Below are 24,062 nucleotides of genomic sequence, written 5' to 3'. Positions count from 1 at the left end.
GTACATAAAGTCAAGTAAATCGGTTCAGATTTAGATACATATATCGCTTATATAGGGTATGATATAGTCGGTCTCGCCCAACTTTCTACTTTACTCACTTGTTTAATAATGAACTCAATATTAGTGACATACTAACTCTGTAGGTTCAGAATCAACTATAGCTCCTAATATCAGACATTTCTGTTCAGATTGTGATAAAACTCCCATAATCAAAGACCCCTTAATGTTCTTAAAAATGGAAATGCCGTTTATCTCCCAAACCTGTTTTTTATATGGGCATAACCTTTCGATATATGGATGAATGTTTAAAATCCCTGATCTACTAAGTATGCCACATTTATTCTAGCCTGGCCCATATATAAATGGACTTGCCAAATTTTAAACAAGTTGATTTAAATTGCACAGCTTAAATGCTCAGAAAGCTAAAGCTGAGATCGGTTATACGGGGATATATGAAATTGTGGACAAAAATATTTTCTATATATATGTTAAACTGTAGTACAAAATAGTTTTTTTTTTTGTATATGAAAATAGTAAATAGCGTTATGTTGTGTATATGAAAATTTTCTGTACTTTTGATCTAAAGCTCCTCCCTCCGATGCCGTTGATTTCCTAACGTGTAAAATTCCATGTCCGTGTTGGAAAAAATAATATCAAATTAATAATTACATTTTATAGCCAAATAAAGTTATTTATTTTTGTTTTTCATAGCATGTGGGAGTATGTGTTACAAAACATATAGTTTTTTTTTGCAATAAATGTACATACATATGTACGTATCTTAGGGGAATGTTTTATGGTATAAGCTAGACTATTTAACTGACAATCATTTTTACGGTGTATGACATTATGTCCATAATTTAATAAATGAACGTTTAGCACTTAATGAGTTGGGAAGAATATTTCTTGTCGACAAAATATTATAGGTTGGTATAAATAATTTATGTAATGCATTTTTTATATGACATTTTTGTAATACAATACAAATGTTGCAGCTTATATTTATATATGTTTGGAAAAAGTATTGAACATTTGGGTGCAAATTTTAAAATGTAATATTTTTTTTTTTTAATAGAACACCATAATAGTTTATCTGTTATGAAAATCTAATAAGGAAGATTATTTAACCTACATAAATCTACACAAAATTTACGCTATTTTGTGTCTTGTTTTAAGAGGTTTTATTTTGGTACTCAAAGAAAAATGTCATATCTTCTAAATAAATGATCCTATCTTTATTTCATAGTAAAGACTTCTCAACGAAAATGAAACATGAAGACCAGATACGACAATTTTGCTTTTTAGCGTAACTAACGACGTAGAAGAAAAATCTTAACATAATGAAGAAGTGGGGTTTCGTGATTACTAAAAACATTTGAAACTTAACATTGCCTAAAAATTACCTTGTATCCGACTGAAATATTAGGGTATAAAACGTCTAAAATCTCTACACGTTTAGATTCAAAATCACGAAAAAGTGAAAGTAAATAAAATCAGAAATAATTCATCAGGTGTTGGAAAGGTTAAACATCTTATATCCAAAACATGAATTGACATTTCAGCAATTATGACTACATGTTCTTATGTGTGGCATAAAATGAACACGGTTGCCATTCGTACCAAAAATAATCTATCAAAAGTTGGAGAACATTTTACCAAAAAAAAAACTATCAAACAAAAATTTTAATTTATTCCTATAAATAAATTAAAAGTTTATTTCTATAGAAAATTTTGTCAAAAGTTTATTACTATAGAAAATTATTTCAAAATTTTATTTCTATAGAAAATTTGGTCAAAATGTTATTTCTATAGACAATTTTGTCAAAATTTTATTTCTATAGAAAAATTTGTCAAAATTTTATTTCTATAGAAAATTTTGTCAAAATTTTATTTCTATAGAAAATTTTGTCAAAATTTTATTTCTATAGAAAATTATTTCAATATTTTATTTTTATAGAAAATTTTGTCAAAATTTTATTTCTATAGAAAATTTTGTCAAAATTTTATTTCAATAGAAAATTTTGTCAAAATTTTATTTCAATAGGAAATTTTGTCAAAATTTTATTTCTATAGAAAATTTTGTCAAAATTTTATTTCTATAGAATAATTTGTCAAAATTTTATTTCTATAGAAAATTTTGTCAAAGTTTATTACTATAGAATAATTTGTAAAATTTTATTTCTATAGAAAATTTTGTCAAAGTTTATTACTATAGAAAATTATTTCAAATTTTTTTTTCTATAGAAAACTTTGTCAAAATTTTATTTCTATAGAAAATTTTGTAAACATTTTATTTCAAATATTTTGTAAAAAATTTATTTCTATAGAAAATTTTGTCAAAATTTTATTTCTATAGAAAATTTTGTCAGAAGTTTATTTCTATAGAAAAATTTGTCAAAATTTTCTTTCTATAGAATAATTTGTCAAAATTTTATTTCTATAGAAAATTTTGTCAAAAGTTTATTACTATAGAAAATTATTTCAAAATTTTATTTCTATAGAAAATTTTATCAAAATTTTATTTCTATAAAAAAATTTGTCAAAATTTTATTTCTATAGAAAATTTTGTTAACATATTATTTCTATTGAAACTATTGTCAAAATTTAATTTCTATAGATAATTTGGTCAAAATTTTATTTCTATAGATAATTTTGTCAACATTTTATTTCTGTAGAAAATGTTGTCAAAATTTTATTTCCGTAGAAAATTTTGTCAAAATTTTATTTTTATAGAAAACTAATTCAAATTTTTATTTCTAAAGAAAATTTTGTCAAAATTTTATTTCTATAGAAAATTTCGTCAAAATTGTATTTCTATAGAAAATTTTGTCAAAATTTTATTTCTATAGAAAATTTCGTCAAAATTATATTTCTATAGAAATTTTTGTTATTTTTTTTTTTGCTATAGAAAATTTCGTCAAAATTTTATTTATAGAAAATTTTGTCAAAAGTTTATTTCTATAGTAGATTTTGTCAAAATTGTATTTCTATAGTAGTTTTTGGCAAAATTTTATTTCTATGGAATAATTTGTAAAAATTTTATTTTTATAGATAATTATTTCAAATTTTTATTTCTATAGAAAATTATTTCAAATTTTTATTTCTATAGAAATTTTTGTCAAAATTTAATTTCTATAGATAATTTTGTCCAAATTTTATTTCTTTAGATAATTTTGTCAAAATTTAATTTTTATAGAAAATTTTGTCAAAATTTTATTTCTATAGGAAATTTTGTCAAAATTTTAACAGGTTGGCTGATAAGTCCCCGGTCTGACACATAGATGGCGTCGCTAGTATTTAATTTGTTAGTTGTTTAATAGTTTTTAGTTACACACTTTAATAATATTTTAGATACAAAAATAATAATAATATATGCATACTTGTGTTTTCTATTAAATTCTTTGTCAACTTTATAACAAATTAATATTTTCTATCTTTTAAGTATTTTTAAATTTTATCAAATAATTATGAAATGTTCAATCATATTGTAGTACAGTCTATAAGTTCATACTTGTTGTACTATTATGCCAATAAATAAAATAAATAAATGAATGCATATTATTTTTATATAGTCCTTCAATTGATTCGTGTCAAAATTTGAAGTCTGTAAGTCAATTAGTTTGTGAAATAGAGCGTCTTTTGTGAAGCAACTTTTGTTATTGTGAAAAAAATGAAAAAAAAAGAAATTTCGTGTTTTGATAAAATACTGTTTTCTGAAGGGAAAAAATACGGTGGAAGCAAAAACTTGGCTTGATAATGAGTTTCCGGACTCTGTCCCAGGGAAATCAACAATAATTGATTGGTATGCAAAATTCAAGCGTGGTGAAATGAGCACGGAGGACGGTGAACTCAGTGGACGCCCGAAAGAGGTGGTTACCGACGAAAATATCAATAAAATCCACAAAATGATTTTGAATGACCGTAAAATGAAGTTGATCGAGATAGGAGAGGCCTTCAAGATATTAAAGGAACGTGTTGGTCATATCATTCATCAATATTTGGATATGAGGAAGCTCTGTGCAAAATGGGTGCCGCGCGAGCTCACATTTGACCAAAAACAACAACGTGTTGATGATTCTGAGCGGTGTTTGCAGCTGTTAACTCGTAATACACCCGAGTTTTTCCGTCGATATATGACACTCCTGAGTCCAATCGACAGTCGGCTGAGTGGACAGCGACCGGTGAACCATCTTCGAAGCGTGGAAAGACACAAAAGTCCGCTGGCAAATTAATGACCTCTGTTTTTAGGGATGCGCATGGAATAATTTTTATCGATTATCTTGAGAAGGGAAAAACCATCAACAGTGACTATTATATGGCGTTATTGGAGCGTTTGAAGGTCGAAATCGCGGCAAAACGGCCCCATATGAAGAAGAAAAAAGTGTTGTTCCACCAAGACAACGCACCGTGCCACAAGTCATTGAGAACGATGGCAAAAATTCATGAATTGGGCTTCGAATTGCTTCCCCACCCACCGTATTCTCCAGATCTGGCCCCAGCGACTTTTTCTTGTTCTCAGACCTCAAAAGGATGCTCTCAGGGAAAAAATTTGGCTGCAATGAAGAGGTGATCGCCGAAAATGAGGCCTATTTTGAGGCAAAACCGAAGGAGTACTACCAAAATGGTATCAAAAAATTTGGAAGGTCGTTATAATCGTTGTATCGATCTTGAAGGGAACTATGTTGAATAATAAAAACGATGTGTTTTTCTTTGTTAGACGGGGGACTTATCAGCCAACCTGTTATTTCTATAGAAAATTTCGTCAAAATTGTATTTCTATAGAAAATTTTGTCAATATTTTTTGCTATAGAAAATTTTGTCAAAATTTTATTTATAGAAAATTTTGTCAAAATTTTATTTCTATAGTAGATTTTGTCAAAATTGTATTTCTATAGTAGTTTTTGGCAAAATTTTATTTCTGTAGAACATTTTGTCAAACTTTTATTTCTATGGAATAATTTGTCAAAATTTTATTTTTATAGATAATTATTTCAAATTTTTATTTCTATAGAAAATTATTTCAAATTTTTATTTCTATAGAAAATTTTGTCAAAATTTTATTTCTATAGAAAATTATTTAAAATTTGTATTTCTATAGAAAATTTTGTTTACATTTTATTTCTGTAGAAATTATAGAAATAAAATTGCTATATTATTATAATTAAATTAGTTATAATTATAAGAACTTTTGCTATAGAAATCTAATTTTAACACAACTTTATATACACCGAAAGAATTTTCTTCGTAAAAAGAACGAAAAATTTCGTTAAAAGTAAGTAGAAATTATAGAAATAAAATTGCTATATTATTATAATTAAATTAGTTATAATTATAAGAACTTTTGCTATAGAAATCTAATTTTAACACAACTTTATGTACACCGAAAGAATTTTCTTCGTAAAAAGAACGAAAAATTTCGTTAAAAGTACGAAATTTGTCATTGTTTTACAACCACAGAAAGTTTTCATTAAAAGTACGAAATATTTCGTACTTTTTACGAAAAAAGTTCTTCCAAAATTTTCGTAGTTTGTACGAAAAAAATTTGTACTTTTTATGAAGAATCTTCTTAATTTTTATGAAAAATCTTCGTACTTTTTATGAAACAATTTCGTTCTTTTTATGAAAATGTTTCGTACTTTTTATGAAAAATTTTCGTAGTTTTTATGAAAAATTTTCGTACTTTTTATGAAAAACTTTCGTACTTTTTTTTCAAAAATGTTTGAACTTTTAGAAAAAAAATTATAGTCGAAAGTGCATTTGGTTATAGTTACAAGTGTGAAAAATGACATCACTACTTTACATCTTAAGTTTTTGAATAATTTGTCGTTTTATTGCTTCACTTTTATTCATAGCGCGCTATCACCCAAATGAGAAGTAGCATAGACTTGCATAAAAAATAGAATAAAGGAATACACTCAAGCACATTATAAAAGACAATTTAATGCCGCGAACGGAAATTTTACAACTTCAATGAAACTTCTTCGTTATTTCTAAGAAAATGTTTCGTACTTTTTATGAAGACATTTCAACGCAGAATGTTTCGTAAAATATTCGTAAAAACTTCTTCACAAAATTCATTAAATTTGAAGAAAGTTTCGCTAAAAGTACGAACTTTTTACGAAGAAAAGTTAATGTAGAATATTTCGTAGAAGTTTCGTATATTCGTAAAATTTACGAAAATGAATGAAAATTTCGTTATTTTAATGAAGAATTCACGAAGAATAGTTAATGAAGAATTCTTCTTAAAATTAACGAAGAGAATTCTTTCGGTGTAGAAATACGACTTGACAATATTTTATTTCTATAGCAAAAATTTTTATAAATATATATAAATTATTATTATACAGTAATAATTATATAGAAATTGTATTTCTATAATTTCTATAGAAATAATTTTTTTTATTTCATTTCTATATAAATGATAGAAATTAAAAATCTATATAATTATAATTTGTATATAATTATGAGAATTTTTTCTATAAAAATAAAATTTTGTCAAAATTTTATTTCTTTAGAAAATTTTCTCAAAATTTTGTTTCTATAGGAAATTTTCTCAAAATTATATTTCTATAAAAAATTTTATCAACATTTTCTTTTTATAGAAAATTTTGTCAACATTTTATTTCTATAGAAAATTTTGTGATGTATCGTTTAGTTGGAAATGAATATTTTGGAAAATTTACCAAAACATAAACAATTCTACCAAACAGTAAAAAACCTATCGTTTAGTTGGTAGAATTCTACCAACTGTGGCAACCGTGGTATATAATTAAAAAACGGCATTTAATTAAAAATCGAAACAAAACTTTCGCCAATCCATCAAAAATTGTCTATGTGTTTATTGTCAGTTTTATTTATTTATTTTTTGGTAAATCCTCAAGCTCTTGATTTTTCTCTTAAGGCTATTTAGAAAGAGTTTTGGCCACATTTACTAGCCTCATTCCCAATATACCTCGTTCCCAATCTATACAACACAAGGTGTTTTTTAATACGTAATACTCGCAAGAAAGTTATTCCTCTTCACATAAGTACTTGAAATATTTATAACCAAATTAAGCATGTGTAATTATTGTCATATAATGTAAGGGGATATTAGATATTATGACGGGATATTGATATCATTTGTATTTACTTGGAACGCCCCAAAATTGTAATCGTAACAGTAATATTTCACTGCACATTGGAGTGTAACGATTTTTTAAATAAATTTTATTAATTTTTCATTATATATTTTTTCCTTTGTTGGTTAGTTTAATCCAAAAATAATAAAACTGATTTTTATTATAATAAATTTAATAAATACAACATAACTTAAATTAAATTACATTAAAATAAATTGAATTAAATGATATTTATATTTCATTTAAAATACGAAAATAAAATTAACTTAACATAAATTGGTTACATAAATATTTATTGCACCTACACAGAAAAAAAAAATCTGATTCAATCACGAAATTAAGTGATCCAATTAATTTTTCAATTGAAATTTCTTCAATCACGGAAATGATAGTATCAATCACAGAATTAATTAGAAATAAAAAAATGATTAAAAAAATTAATTGATTTTTTGCGACACTTTCAATTTCAAATATTTTAATTAGTTAAATTAAAAATTTTATTAATTTTGGTCGAAAAATTTAATTAATTGTTTAATTAAAGTTATCAATTATTTATTATATTATTATTTATTTCTTTTTAATAAGTTTTCCTTTAGATAATATAGTTTCCTTGTAATTTTACTAGAATTTATACTTGCTTATGATGAACTTTCCGCTTATAATTATAGTTGGATTTTTCTTTAGATTTGAGTCCCACCAATGAATAAATATTCCAAAATAAAATATTCATTTATTTTTTAATTGGAAATGTTTTTTTTTTTGATTAATTAAATTGTTAATTGGTATAATTAATATTTTAATTAAAATTTTAGAATAATGTTCTTAATTGACTTTATTTTTTAATTTGATTAAAAAATACATTGTATCAGTAATTTTTTTAATTGATTACATTTTCAACTTTTTAATTGGATATATTTTGGTCATATTTTTATACCCTCCACCATAGGATGGGGGTATATTAACTTTGTCATTCCGTTTGTAACACATCGAAATATTGCTCTAAGACCCCATAAAGTATATATATTCTGGGTCGTGGTGAAACTCTGAGTCGATCTAAGCATGTCCGTCCGTCCGTCCGTCTGTTAAAATCACGCTAACTTCCGAACGAAACAAGCTATCGACTTGAAACTTGGCACAAGTAGTTGTTATTGATGTATGTCGGATGGTATTGCAAATGGGCCATATCGGTCCACTTTTACGTATAGCCCCCATATAAACGGACCCCCAAATTTGGCTTGTGAGGCCTCTAAGAGAAGCAAATTTCATCCGATCCGGCTGAAATTTAGTACATGGTGTTAGTATATGGTCTCTAACAACCATGCAAAAATTGGTTCACATCGGTCCATAATTATATATAGCCCCCATATAAACCGATCCCCCGATTTGGCTTGCGGAGCCTCTAAGAGAAGCAAATTTCATCCGATCCGGCTGAACATTGGTACATGGTGTTAGTATATGGTCTCTAACAACCATGCAAAAATTGGTCCACATCGGTCCATAGTTATATATAGGCCCCATATAAACCTATCCCCCGATTTGGTTTGCAGAGCCTCTAAGAGAAACAATTTTCATCCGATCCGGCTGAAATTTGGTACATGGTGTTAGTATAGGGTTTCTAACAACCATGCAAAAATTGGTCCATATCGGTCCATAATTATATATAGCCCCCATATAAACCGATCCCCAGATTTGGCTTGCGGAGTCTCTAAGAGAAGCAAAGTTCATCCAATCCGGTTGTAATTTGGTACATGATGTTGGTATATGGTCTCTAACAACCGTACAAAAATTGGTCCATATCGATTCATAATTATATATAACCCCCATATAAACCGATCCCCAGATTTGGCTTGCGGAGTCTCTAAGAGAAGCAAATTTCATCCAATCCGGTTGTAATTTGGAACATGGTGTTAGTATATGATCTTTAACAACCATGCCAGAATTGGTCCATATCGGTCCATAATTATATATAGCCCCCATATAAACCGTTCTCCAGATTTGACCTCCGGAGCCTCTTGGAGGAGCAAAATTCATCCGATCCGGTTCAAATGTGGAACGTGGTGTTAGTATATGGTCTCTAACATCCATGCAGAATTTGGTCCATATCGGTCTTCAGTTATATATAGCCGATCTCCAATCACACAAAAATTGGTCCGTATCGGTTCATAATCATGGTTGCCACTCGAGCCTAAAAATTTTGTCAAAATTTTTTTTCTATAGAAAATGTTGTCAAAATTTTATTTCTATAGAAAATTTTGTTAAAATTTTATTTCTATAGAAAATTTTGTCAAAATTTTATTTCTATAGAAAATTTTGTCAAAATTTTAATTCTATAGAATATTTTGTTAAAATTTTATTTCTATAGAAAATTTTGTTAAAATTTTATTTGGTTCATAATTCTGGTTGCCACTCGAGCCACAAATAAACTACCAAAATTTTATTTCTATAGAAAATTTTGTCAAAATTTTATTCCTATAGAAAATTTTGTTAAAATTTTATTTCTATAGAAAATTTTGTCAAAATTTTATTTCTATAGAAAATTTTGTCAAAATTTTATTTCTATAGAAAATTTTGTTAAAATGTTATTTCTATAGAAAATTTTGTCAAAATTTTATTTCTGTAGAAAATTTTGTCAAAATTTTATTTCTATAGAATATTTTGTTAAAATTTTATTTCTATAGAAAATTTTGTTAAAATTTTATTTCTATAGAAAATGTTGTCAAGATTTTATTTCTATAGAAAATTTTGTCAAAATTTTATTTCTATAGAAAATTTTGTCAAAATTGTATTTCTATAGAAAATTTTGTTATCATTTTAGTTCTATAGAAAATATTGTTAAAATTTTTTTTCTATACACAGAAAAAATTTCACGAAAATTTTTCCAATTAAAATTTTAATTGAGTTTTAAAAAATATTCAATTAAAAATTTAATTGATTCAACAAATTTTTTAATTGAAACAAAAATCAATCACAAAAATCAATATTATGAATTAATTTTTTAGTTGGATCAATTAATTTTTTAATTGACCTTCAATTAATTTTTTAATTGATACTATCATTTCTGTGATTGAAGACATTTCAATTAAAAAATTAATTGGACCAATTAATTTCGTGATTGAACCAGAAAAAAATTTTTTTGTGTGTAGAAAATGTTGTCAAAATTTTATTTCTATAGAAAATTTTGTTAAAATGTTATTTCTATAGAAAATTTTGTCAAAATTTTATTTCTATAGAAAATTTTGTTAAAATGTTATTTCTATAGAAAATTTTGTCAAAATGTTATTTCTGTAGAAAATTTTGTCAAAATTTTATTTCTATAGAATATTTTGTTAAAATTTTATTTCTATAGAAAAATTTGTCAACATTTTATTTCTATAGAAAAGTTTGTGAAAATTTTATTTCTATAGAAAATTTTGTGAAAGCCCATTTTAGAACAGATCTAAAAATAACCAAGAAAAAAAAAAAAAAGTAAAAATTTTATGTCTATAGAAAATTTTGTCAAACTGAATTATATACGTATTTGATCGATCTTTTTTGAATTAATATTTACCACTTATGGTCTTACATACAATTAAGAAGACGTTGTTAGGAGGTTTTAAGATACACGCAAAGAAAAAAAAAAAAACGTTTTGAAAACACTTTTATCACCAAAAAATTCGTTTGGTACAAAATTTTTATTTTTTTCAATAAAAACATTTTTGAACCACCAACACAGTCCATTTCGTTTATATCAAACACTGTTCTTTTCTGACTTTAGGTTTTTAATAAGACACTTTACAGTTCATAGTAAAAATTTAATATAGTAGAATATAATGTTGAACATTTTTCGGAATCTTCCGACCATATCTGGAATATATGTAAAAAAAATATGGTCTTAGCATGGATCGAACCCACGACCCTTGGCATGCAAGTCGGACGTAGCAACCACTGCTCCACGGTGCCCAACTAAATGTATTTTTCTGTTAAATAGACTCGTGGGCGCCGCACGCTATGCTATATAAATATAACTTATATGGGTAATTGTCTATTGATGACAATAACGGCTACATAGCTCAGTGGATAGTGTGTTGGCTTACAAATTTCATGGTCCGCGGTTCGATTCTCCGTCCAGGCGAAAGGTAAAAAAAATTTTAAAATTTATAAAATCGTATAATTTCTTCTACATTGTTTGTATTACAGAAAAAGGCGCTAAGAACTAAAAAAACTTCGTGGAAGTGAGAAAGATGTGAGGGAAAATGCAATTAGCCAGAAAATTTTTTTTTGAGTTAGTCTTTATGAAATTGTTTTACATCCTGGAAAAGAATAGAATAAAGTATATACTTTTCTTCCAAATACACTTCCTTTCAACGAAAAGCAAATGAGAAACGAACTTTGTTTGTCTAAAATTTAGTTTGGGAGGAAAGAATTATTTTTTTGCGTGTACCTTGCCATCGGCAAGCGTTACCGCAACTTAAGTAATTCGATTGTGGATGGCAGTGTTTAGAAGAAGTTTCTACGCAATCCATGGTGGAGGGTACATAAGCTTCGGCCTGGCCGATCTTACGGCCGTATATACTTGTTTTTTGTTTATGTACATAGATCTTAAGATCATACCCTATTTTTTCATACCATATTTTTTAAATTCATAATTAAAACTTCCGTTAACCCTCAAAATATTCCATTACACCCCAGTATACAATACATTTCTAATCTTATTAGCATGTATGCGTGTTACCCAAATGTTTGTTTTTATTTCATGCTATAGATTTTAATTTAATTTCATTTTGTCTTATAATATTGTTCCTAAATTTGAGTTACTCATGTAATCTGTCAACAGCTTCAATACGAAAGGTGGACGGACATTCAAACATCTGTGGGAATGTAGCTGCAAAGAAAGAAGGAAAGACAGATTAATATAGGGGTATAGATGTAAACATACTGACATACAAACGCCTATAGCTATCTTCCGTAAAGTGTATAACAAATGATTTGCATATAAAGCTTTTGTTTCACGATTGATTTCATCTAATTGAGTTCGAATCTTCTTACCAATCAAATATCTCATAGACGGATTAACCAAGAAAATATTGTTATTGATTTATTAAAAAAGAAAAATGGTTTCTAAACTTAGTTTGAGTTTTTTAATTTGTGTTATGGTGTGCATTTTTGAAGTGCAGGATGTCATTGGTGGTGTAAGTGAATCTAGTTTTGTCTTAATGGATATTGACATGAAAATGATAAATTATATAAAAAAAACTATGTGTCCCTAAAATTATGGAAATGCAATATGAAAATATTGATAAGCAGCCCGAAAGGATATTTGGAAAAACAAAATGAGTTATTGGCATCTAAATGTGATTATCTATAGCCAAAATATTTCCAATTAAAAAATTGATTGAAATTGAAATAAAAAATACATAAAATTTTTAATCAAATTAAAAATTAATTTACAGAAAATAATTAAAAGTTTTTATATATAAAAAAATATTAATTATATCAATTTACATAAAAATATTTAAAATTTAAAAAAAAATACATATATTTATGAAATATATAAATTTAATAATTAAAAATATTACGAGTTAAACATTTAATTGAAAATTTTGTCATCAGATTGATGGTTTTTACGTTTTTAAATAAAATATTAACTATACCAATTTACATTTAAATAAAAATATTTACATTTAAAATAATTACATACAATAAAAAATATTTCAAAAAATATTTCTTTGAACTAGTACTGTACACTCAACAAAAAGTTTACTTGGATCCAAAGATTTTGACCTTCCCTTAAGGATATTGGTATTGATACCGAGCAAAAGATGCGGCTTCTTTGAAATAAAGACATTTTTTGGCGACCTATCAGGCTTTAAATCTATGATTAATAAAATTAAAATTGGAACACAAATCTCATTTATTGATTTTTTTATTATCTTTTCGATTTAAATATAACTCCCATTTATAGAATTCGCCCGATTTGGATTAATATGACCACAGAGGCAAAAGTTTTACTCTGATTTACGTGAAATTTTGCAGAGGGAGTAAAATTAACATTCTAACTATGCTTGCTAAATTTTGTTTAAATCGGTTCAGATTTTGATATATCTCCCGAATATATCTTTCGACCGATTTAGACTCATATACCCACAAAGACCAACGTTTTACCCCTATTTACTTGAAACTTTGCATAGGGAGTAAAAATTAAGGTTCTGGATATGCATGCTTATTTTGGTTGAAATCGGTTAATATTTTGGTATAGCTCCCATATATCTTTCGCCCGATTTTCCCCATTTTTCAGATGTTAAAGCTTCAATTCGAACGTGAAATTTTGCATAGGGAGTATCATTAACATTGTAGCTATGCATGCAAAATGTGGTTGTAATCTGTTCAGATTTAGATATAGCTTCCATATATATGTTTTCCGATATAGACAAAAATGGCCGAAATACCCACATTTTCCTTATCAAATCGCCACTGCTAAGACAATTTAGTCAAAATTTTATATCTTTAGAAGATTTTGTGAAAATTTTATATCTATCGAAAATTTTGTCAACATTTTATTTCTATAGAAACTTTTGTCAAAATTTTATTTCTATAGACAATTTGTCAAAATTTTATTTCTATAGACAATTTCGTCAAAATTTTATTTCTATAGAACATTTTGTCAAAATTTTATTTCTATTGAAATTTTTGTCAAAATTTAATTTCTATAGAAAATTTTGTCAAAATTTTATTTCCAAAGAAAATTTTGTCAAAATATTATTTCCAAAGAAAATTTTGTCAAAAGTTTATTTCTCTAGAAAATTTTGTCAAAATTTTATTTCTATTGAAATTTTTGTCAAAATTTAACTTCTATAGAAAATTTTGTCAAAATTTTATTTCCAAAGAAAATTTTGTCAAAATTTTATTTTCATGAAACATTTGTCAAAATTTTATTTCTATAGAAAATTTTGTCAAAATTTTATTTCTATGGAATAATTTGTCAAAAGTTTATTTCTATAGAAAAATATTTCAAAATTTTATTTCTATAGAAAATTTTGGTGAAATTTTATTTCTATAGAAAATTTTGGTGAAATTTTATTTCTATAGAAAATGTTATTTCTTCAGATTTTGTCAAAATTTTATATCTTTAGAAAATTTCATTAAGATTTTATTTTATAGAAAATTTTGTCAAAATTTTATTTATTTAGAAAATTTCGTCAACATTTTATTTCTATAGAAAATTTGGTCAACATTTTATTTCTATTGAAAATTTTGTCAAAATTTTATTTCTATAAAAATTTTTGTTAAAATTTTATTTCTATAGAAATTTTTGTTAAAATTTAATTTTCTGTTTCAAAATTTTGTTAAAATTTTATTTCTATAGAAAATTTTGTTAAAGTTTTATTTCTATATAAAAAAATATTTCTATAGAAAATTTTTACCAAATTTTATTTCTATAGAAATTTTTATCAAAAATTGTACATCCTAGGAAAATTTTATTTCTTTAGAAAATTTTGTCAAAATTTTATTTCCATACAACATTTTGTCTTCATTTTACATCTTTACAACATTTTATCAAAATTTTCAAAACATTATTTCTTCGGAAACTTTTCCCAAAAATTTTATTTGTATAGAAAATTAAGTCAAAATTTTTATAGAGATTTTTTTAAAAAAAAATTTTATTTCTTTAGAAAATTTTTGCAAAATTTTATTTCTTTAGAAAATTTTGTTAAAATTTTATTTCTATAGACAATTTGTCAAAATTTTATGTCTATAGACAATTTCGTCAAAATTTTATTTCTATAGAAAATTTTGTCAAAATTTTATTTCTATAGAAAATTTTGTCAAAATTTTATTTCTATAGAAAATTTTGGTGAAATTTTATTTCTATAGAAAATTTTATCAAAATTTTATTTTGTCAAAATTTTACATCTTTAGAAAATTTTATTAAGATTTTATTTTATAGAAAATTTCGTCAAAATTTTATTTATTTAGAAAATTTTGTCAACATTTTATTTCTATAGAAAATTTGGTCAACATTTTATTTCTATTGAAAATTATGTCAAAATTTTATTTCTATAGAAATTTTTGTAAAAATTTTATTTCTATGGAAATGTTTGTTAAAATTTTATTTTTTGTTTTAAAATTTTGTTAAAATTTTATTTCTATAGACAATTTTGTTAAAGTTTTATTTCTATATAAAAAAAATATTTGTATAGAAAATTTTTACCAAATTTTATTTCTATAGAAATTTTTATCAAAAATTGTACATCCTAGGAAAATTTTATTTCTTTAGAAAATTTTGTCAAAATTTTATTTCCATACAACATTTTGTCTTCATTTTACATCTTTACAACATTTTAGCAAAATTTTATTTCTTTAGAAAAATTTTCAAAACATTATTTCTTCGAAAACTTTTCTCAAAAATTTTATTTGTATAAAAAATTTTTGTCAACATTTTTATAGAGATTTTTTTCAAAATTTTATTTCTATAGAAAATTTTGTCAAAATTTTATTTGTATAGAAAATTTTGTCAAAATTTTATTTTTATAGTAAATTCTGTCAAAATTTTATTTCTATAGAAAATTTTGTCAAAACTTTATTTCTATAGAAAATTTTGTTAACATTTTAATTCTTTAGAAAATTTGTGAAGTAGACTCAGAATTTCACCACGATACAGAATGTATACAATACCCCCAGAAAAGAACCAACGAAATTTTATATATCCTAGTTAACGTTATTTTAGGTCGCGACAATTTGTCCATTTTAGTTAACTTTTGCCAAATATTAGAAAATGTTTCTTATTTTATTTATTTTTGGCTTATTTTAATGATTTGAACTAAAAATGAGGAAAAAAAGTTCTATACAAATTAAGTATACAATTGTACTAAAATTGTTCATATAGTTCATATTTTTTTTAAAAATGGGTGAAGTTTACTTAAATCGAAACCATAAGATTCACTTATGAGTATTTTTCTACACAAAACCCAAATTTAAAAGAGAATTGTGTCTTAAGAGTATCCTTACTTGTATTCTCCGCTTCTTTGGCTCGGAATAAATACCAAAAGACAAAATCTTTGGAACCGGCATGCTTTTTCTCAGTGTTGGTTTACATTCAACACATCCTTGATTATGTTTCAAAGTGATAGATTTAAAAACAAAATCAAATAAAATAAATAAAATTTTCAGATAGGCAAATGCATTATGCGAGATTGCCTCATCAACTCTGGTTCTTGGTGAGGAAAAATAAAATGTGAAAACCTTTAAACCCAAAATTCCGAGTCAAAGAAACGAGGAATTATACTAAGGATACATTTAAGACGTAATTCCCCTTTGACTTAAGGGTTTTCAAACTTTATACTAGGATACAAAACTCAATTTATGTTTTTCTTTTTGTCAAGCTACAAAAAGTCAACGAATTCAAAGACGATTTCATTAATATTCAATAATTTTTGCGACTTATTAAAGCCAAGTTGGCAGAATTTTCTTCTATGTAAAGACACCCAATTTAAAAATTTTCTGTGTATGAACTAAAATAAAATTAAAATGGCTTTAGTGCAATGTAGGCTTCACATTTCTTGCTCTGTTTGAAAATAGTGTCTCTCCCACAGGTTTCCTAGTTCATTCTTATTATTTTTAAGAAGTGGGCGAAAATTTTCTGTTTTAAAAAAGTAGACAAAAGCGCCAAAAGGTTTTTTTATAGAAATAAAATGTACACAAAATTTTCTATAGAAATAAATTTTTGACTAATTTTTTATAGAAATAAAATTTCGGCAAAATTTTCTATAGAAATAAAATTTTGAGAAAATTTTGGCAAAATTTTGTATACGATTGAAATTTTCACAAACTTTTCTATAGAAATAAAATTTTGACAAAATTTTCTATCGAAATAAAATTTTGAGGAAATTTTCTAAAAGAATAAATTTTTGACAAAATATTCTATAGAAATACAATTTTGACAAATTTTCTGTAGAAATAAAAATTTGAAATTTTTTTTTATAAAAATAAAATTTTGACAAAATTTTCTATAGAAATAAAATTTTGCAAAATTTTCTATAGGAATAAAATTTTGCAAAAATTTTCTATAGAAATAAAATTTTGCAAAAATTTTCTAAAGAAATAAAATTTTGCAAAAATTTTCTATAGAAATAAAATTTTGCAAAAATTTTCTAAAAAATAAAATTTTGCAAAAATTTTCTATAGAAATACAATTTTGACAAAATATTCTATAGAAATACAATTTTGACAAAATTTTCTATCGAAATAAAATTTTGAGAAAATTCTCTATAGGAATACAATTTTGACAAAATATTCTATAGAAATACAATTTTGACAAATTTTCTGTAGAAATAAAATTTTGACAAAATATTCTATAGAAATACAATTTTGACAAAATTTTCTAAGGAAATAAAATTTTGACAAAATTTTCTATAGAAATAAAATTTTTACACAGTTTTGTATAGAAATACAATTTTGACAAATTTTTCTATAGAAATAAAATTTTGACAAAATGTTCTATAAAAATAAATTATTGACAAAATTTTTATAGAAATAAAATTTCGACAAAATTTTCTATAGAAATAAAATTTTGACAAAATATTCTGCAGAAACAAAATGTTGACAAAATATTGTATAGAAATACAATGTTGGCAAAAATTTTCTATAGAAATCAAATTTTTCAAAAATTTTCTATAGAAATAAAACTTTGCAAACATTTTTGTGTATTTCTTATACTGTCTTGTGACTGTCTTGAGCTTCATATAGCGCTAAAGACGTTTTAACAATTTTTAAATCCAATTCTTTCCTTCAACATATGAAATTTTCTTAAGCATTGAAGAAAAATGTTAATTTATTTGTATCATGTTGCAATTAATAAAATATTTGCAATAAAATATTTTGATAATATTTTCTTATATAAACTCATGTTTTCTTTTATGGTGGGTTTACATTTTTATGGGTGTATGGGGTATTTCGATGTCTTATAAACGGAATAACAAAGTTAGTATAGTCTCCATCCTATGGCGTAAGGTATAAAAACTGTCCGTGAATGTTTGACAATTCAAAATCGTTTCAAATAAAGATTTCATGCATTTTGTGCGAATTTTATATGTGTGTAGGTATACTGTTTTTTTTTTTTTTAATTTCCTATGACTCTTAAAAATCACCCTTTTATATTTATTTTTATTATGTCATTGGATTTATAAAATATAATTTTCTTATTTCAAGAAAAATTTTTGATACAAAACTGGGCTCAACTATTTCAGTGTAGTGGATTAATTTCAACAATTTATTGTTTCTCTTTTTAGGCAACGGAAGAACAGATGTGGGCCGCAGGTGGACTTATGCGAGATGTATGCTTTCCAAAATTTCCCAAGGTAACTAAGGAAATTGCTGACGGTATTAGGGCCGGTACTCTACCCGATGACAAGGATGCTAAATGCTACGTTAATTGTATTTTAGAAATGATGCAAACGGTAAGATGATATTTTGTAATTCTTTTTTATGCGAAAAAAAAACAATTCTTAGCGAATTGCATTACATTATATAAATAATGCTAATTTAAAAATTTTTTTCAACAGATGAAAAAGGGAAAATTCTTGTATGAAGCCTCATTGAAACAGGTTGATATCCTTATGCCCGACCATTACAAGGATGAATACAAAGCCGGTTTGGCCACATGCAAAGATGCTGGTGTAGGTATTAAAAACAACTGTGAAGCAGCCGGTGCAATTTTCACTTGTTTGAGAGGTCAAATATCGAAATTTGTATTCCCCTAAATAAATATCGAAAGCAAACACAACAAATTCAACATTGGCCATTTAATTGTAAATCTATATATCTACTACATTCATCATCAACAGAGACCCTCGGAAGTAAATAAATTGGAAATAGAATATGTATGTATGTATTTACATGTATAAATTATTACCTAGTGATAATTGCCTGATTGAGACATTAGAGGCAATAGGTCCTATATTTATTCGAAACAATATATACTACATGCAAATACCGAGAAAGCACCATCATCATCTTCTTCGTGTGTTGAGAAGATTAGCCGTATGGAAAAGGGTCGGTATGCGTGCGTGTCTACTTAATTTTAGATTTTAGTAAAAACAAAAACAAAACAACATTAACATATCATAATTTATTATAAATTACACCCATTCGATAAATGATAAATTATTTTATTTTAAATGATTATTTTACGGATGATTAAAAAAAATAAATACCCAAATGGACACATGAACATTAGTTTCTTTTGGGTCGTTTGAGGTCTGTAATTAGATTTAGCTCATTGATCCACATGGCTTCGTTCGAAGAAAAGCAAATTTGACAGCTCATTGCTATTTCCTGGGATTATTTTTAGATTTTTCTCCAATACTGAAAAAATTATTGAGTAATGACCAGTTTGTCATCTTTCGATTACTGAAAGCCGGTATGTCCCTCTTACGAAATTTAAATAAATGCACTGCAATTTATGCTAACGAAATTTTCGTTAGCGTTAAATTCTGCAAGCAAAAAAAAAATTGGAAGTCTTTCCACAAATATTTATTTTCCCGGGATCCTCCACCCATTTTGTTGCACATACGATAAAGTTCTTTTGGAGAAATCTTAAGGAATAATCTATTTGGTGGTCGTTACACTCAAAAAAAGTGAACTCTCTATTTCACTAAAGCCAATTTAACTTTATTTTTGTTCATGGAAAGTTTCCATTACTCTAATAATTTTTTGCGTACGTTAGGTAAATGAACTAAAACACAGGAAAATTATACACAAATTAAGCAAAAAGATTTACTAAATTCGTACTTCTCACAAAATAGTTCATTATTTCTTATATTAGATGTTAGCCGGATACCGAAACAGGCAATTGACGTCCAAATGCATTATATCTAATTATACAATTATTTTTCGAGCTTTATGGACAGATATAGATTAAGGAACATGGTTAATAGAGCCATTGAAAAGAAAACGCCAGATACCAATCTATACACGCCTGGACTGTACATGTTTCGGTTCGGGCGAATGAACCTTTCCACAGCCTTTAGTATAGATCTGGCTGGGAGAGATAACTCAATTTTGGGCCCTTTATGCTAACTCCTTATGGAGAAAACATTTGGGAAATTTCCTCTTACAAATTGAATCATCTTTTCTCCCACTGTACATCATCTTTTCATATAACTTACAAGTCCCTTAATCTTATTTTTATTTCGTTTTGTTACATAGTAATGCAACAATACGAAATTTATTTTTAGAAAGCTAATTTGTTAGAATTCACCTAAGTGGTGAACAGTCGAACAATGCTTATTGTTATCTCTCCCAGCCAGATCTATACTAAAGGCTGTGGAAAGGTTCATTCGCCCGAACCGAAACATGTACAGTCCAGGCGTGTATAGATTGGTATCTGGCGTTTTCTTTTCAATGGCTCTATTAACCATGTTCCTTAATCTATATCTGTCCATAAAGCTCGAAAAATAATTGTATAATTAGTTCATTATTTCTTTAAATTTATAAATTTTACCAAAAATGCGTGCATCATGAACTTCGTATGTCAATAAAGACATTCTTGCATTTTTGAACTCCAATTTTTTCCTTCAAACTACAAAGTTTTCTTTAACAAGTAAAAAAAAAATTAATTATGTCTAATAAATTTTCTTGAATTTGTCGAAAAATATTTACTTTATTTTTGTGATATCGGCATGACGATTGTATACTGTTTAGTTAAAATTTTCTAAAAATATTCAAGTTTTTCTAAAATTAACAAAAAATTTTCTTCCTGGTGGGTTCACTGTTTTTTTTTTTCAGTGTAAAGGTTAGGTTAGGTTTCGTGGTAGCCTGATGTATCAGGCTCACTTAGACTATTCAGTCCATTTTGATACCACAGTGGTGAACTTTTTTTATCACTGAGTGCTGCCCGATTCCAACTTAAGCTGAATGACAAGGGACCTCCTTTTTATAGCCGTGTCCGAATGGCGTTCCATATTGCAGTGAAACCACTGAAAGAAGCTTTGAAACACTCCGCAATGTCACCAGCATTACTGAGGTTGGATAGTGTACCGCTGAAAAATTTTTTGGTGTTGGGTCGAAATTGAACCCACGACTTTGTGTATACAAGGCGGGCATGCTAACCATTGCACCACGGTGGTCGTTAAAAGTAAATGTTAACAAGTATATACGGCCGTAAGTTCGGCCAGGCCGAATCTTATGTACCCTCCACCATGGATTGCGTAGAAACTTCTACGAAAGACTGTCATCCATATCTTATGTATCTTAAAACTTCTTAACATCGTTTTCTAAATTGTGAGTTAGTCCATACGTGGTATATATCAGACAAAAAAGTTATGTATAGGTAAGTCTACAAATAATTACGAATCGATATGGACTTTTCGCACGATACGTAGAGAGCCAGAATTGAAACATGTGGGTCGCTTATATGGGGGCATGGTTGTTAACTGCCATATATTTAGGTAAAAATATACGTATAAAAAAAAACTTATTGGTGTTCGGTCGAAGCAGGGATTGAACCCACGGCCCTATTTATGCAAGGCAGACATGCTTAGCATTGCTCCAAGGTGGTCAACTAAAGGTATGTTTTTGTCAAATAAACATTCTTTACATCGGCTCATGGGCGCCGAAAACTATGCTTTATAAATGTAACTGCTTGACTGTTTGCATTGCTTGTGTATCGATGGCTATAGCGATAATTATCTGTTGATGACAATAACAGGTACGTAGCCCAGTGGATAGTGTGTTGGCTTACAAACTGTGTGGTCCACGGTTCGATTCTCCATCCAAGCGAAAGATAAAAGTTAAAATTTAGAATATCGAATAATTTCTTCTATATCGTTTGTCTTGCAGAAAAAGATGTTAAGAACTAAAACAAGTATATACAGCACTAAGTTCGGCCGGGCCGAATCTTAAATACCCACCACCATGAACCAAATATTAGGGTTTCCTTTGAAACTTCAGGAGGGCTTGAGGACTTGAGGACACTTCCCGAAGATAAATTTAAAGATTTCACCTATGAGGACTATATCAGATTCTGGATTTATAAGAACCATTTTTGTTTGAGTTTTAGAGGAATAAAATAACGTCTTGATTTAAAATCTTAAATCTGTAGAAGTAAAATCTGGAAATTTTACATTGAGTTTCAAGCAATTTTCATGTTCAGTGCGCCTTCTACACCCTCAAGAAGTGAAGTCGGTCTATATGGAGGCATTACCAAATGGACCGATAAAAACTTAATCCGATACACGTTTTTGTGATCCTAAAATAGCAGAATATTTACAATTTCAGACAAATCAGATAAAAACACGGTTTCTAGAAACCCAAGGAGTTAAATCGGGAGATCGTTCTTATGGGGGCTATACTAAAATATGGACCGATACTCACCATTTTCGGCACACCTCTTTATGGTGCTAAAATATCTCTATATTTCCAATTTCAGACAAATGGGATAAAAACTTCGGATTCTAGAAGCCCAAGAAGTAAAATCGGGAGATCGGTCTATATGGGGGCTATAGCAAAATATGGACCGATACTCACAATTTTTGGCACACGTATTTGTGGTCCTGCATACCTCTAGATTCCCAATTTCAGGTAAATTGAATAAAAACTGCGGTTTCTATAAAAAAAAAAAAACTTCTATATAAACTATTTAAAAACTTCGGATTCTAGAAGCCCAAGAAGTAAAATCGGGAGATCGGTCTATATGGGGGCTATACCAAAATATGGACCGATACTCACAATTTTTGGCACACGCATTTGTGGTCCTGCATACCTCTAGATTTCCAATTTCAGATAAATTGAATAAAAACTGCGGTTTCTACACGCAAAAAAATAATTCTTTCCTCCCAAACGAAATTTTAGACAAACAAAGTTCGTTTCTCATTTGCTTATCGCTGTAAGGAAGTGTATTTGGAAGAAAAGTAGATACTTTTTGTGATAAACGTTTATTCTTTTCCAGGATGAAAAAACAATTTCATAAAGATTAGCTCAAAAAAAAAAAAAACATTATTTTCATGCTAATTGCATTGTCCCTCACATCTTTCTCACATCCACGAGGATTTTTAGTTCTTAAAACCTTTTCCTGTAATACCAACAATGTAGAAGAAATTATACAAGTTTATAAATTTTTAAATTTTTTTTTACCTTTCGCCTGGACGGAGAATCGAACCGCGGATCATGCACATTGTAAGCCAACACACTAACCACTGAGCTATGTACCTGTTATGGTCATCAATAGATAAATATGCATATAAGTTATATTTATATAGCATAGCTTGCGGCGCCCACGAACCGAATAAACAAAGTTTATTTAACAGAAACAAACATTTAGTTTGGCACCGTGGAGCAGTGGTAGCTACGTCCGACTCTCATGCCAAGGGTCGTGGGTTCGATCCCTGCTTCGGCCAAAGTTTTTTTTTTGCTTTTGTTTTTTTTTTTTTACATATATTTCAGATATATTCGGAAGATTCCGAAAAAATGTTCAACATTACATTGTACTATATTAAATTTTGAACTGTAAAATGTGTCTTATTAAAGACCTAAAGTCAGAAAAGAACAGTGTTTGATATAAACGAAATGGACTGTGTTGTTATTTCAAAAATAACTTTTTTTATTGAAAAAATAAAAATTTTGTAACAAACGAATTTTTTTGGTGATAAAAGTTTAAAATTTTCGAAGCAATTCAAAAAACTCTAACAAAAGAAAAACGTTTTCGGTACACGTTTTCCAAACGTTTTTTTTCTTTGCGTGTATAAGCCCAAGAAGTAAACTCGGGAGATAGGTATATATGGGGCCTGTACCAAAACATGGACCGATACTCACCATTTTTGGCACACCTCTTTATGGTCATAAAATACCTCTAGATTTCAAATTTCAGGCAAATTGGATAAAAACTTCGACTTCTATAAGCCCAAGACCCCAAATCGGGAGGTCGGTTTATATGGGGACTATATCAAAACCTGGACCGATATATATTTC

General features: G+C 27.0%; 1 protein-coding gene across 1 annotated transcript; it reads left to right on the top strand.

The window, feature by feature from the left end:
- Positions 1 to 12,121: 12,121 nt before the first annotated feature.
- On the top strand, positions 12,122 to 19,318 carry Obp19a (Odorant-binding protein 19a). The gene is made up of 3 exons (XM_075300268.1): positions 12,122 to 12,289; positions 18,386 to 18,553; positions 18,659 to 19,318. Exons 1-3 carry the CDS (start codon positions 12,212 to 12,214, stop codon positions 18,854 to 18,856), a joined length of 444 nt encoding a protein of 147 aa, XP_075156383.1. The 5' UTR covers positions 12,122 to 12,211; the 3' UTR covers positions 18,857 to 19,318.
- Positions 19,319 to 24,062: the final 4,744 nt, after the last annotated feature.

This window comes from Haematobia irritans, chromosome 3 (genome assembly GCF_050003625.1).
Source record: "Haematobia irritans isolate KBUSLIRL chromosome 3, ASM5000362v1, whole genome shotgun sequence".
Taxonomy (NCBI): domain Eukaryota; kingdom Metazoa; phylum Arthropoda; class Insecta; order Diptera; family Muscidae; genus Haematobia; species Haematobia irritans.
Note: the sequence above shows the minus strand (reverse complement) of the source record. Positions and strands in the feature narration are given on the sequence as shown.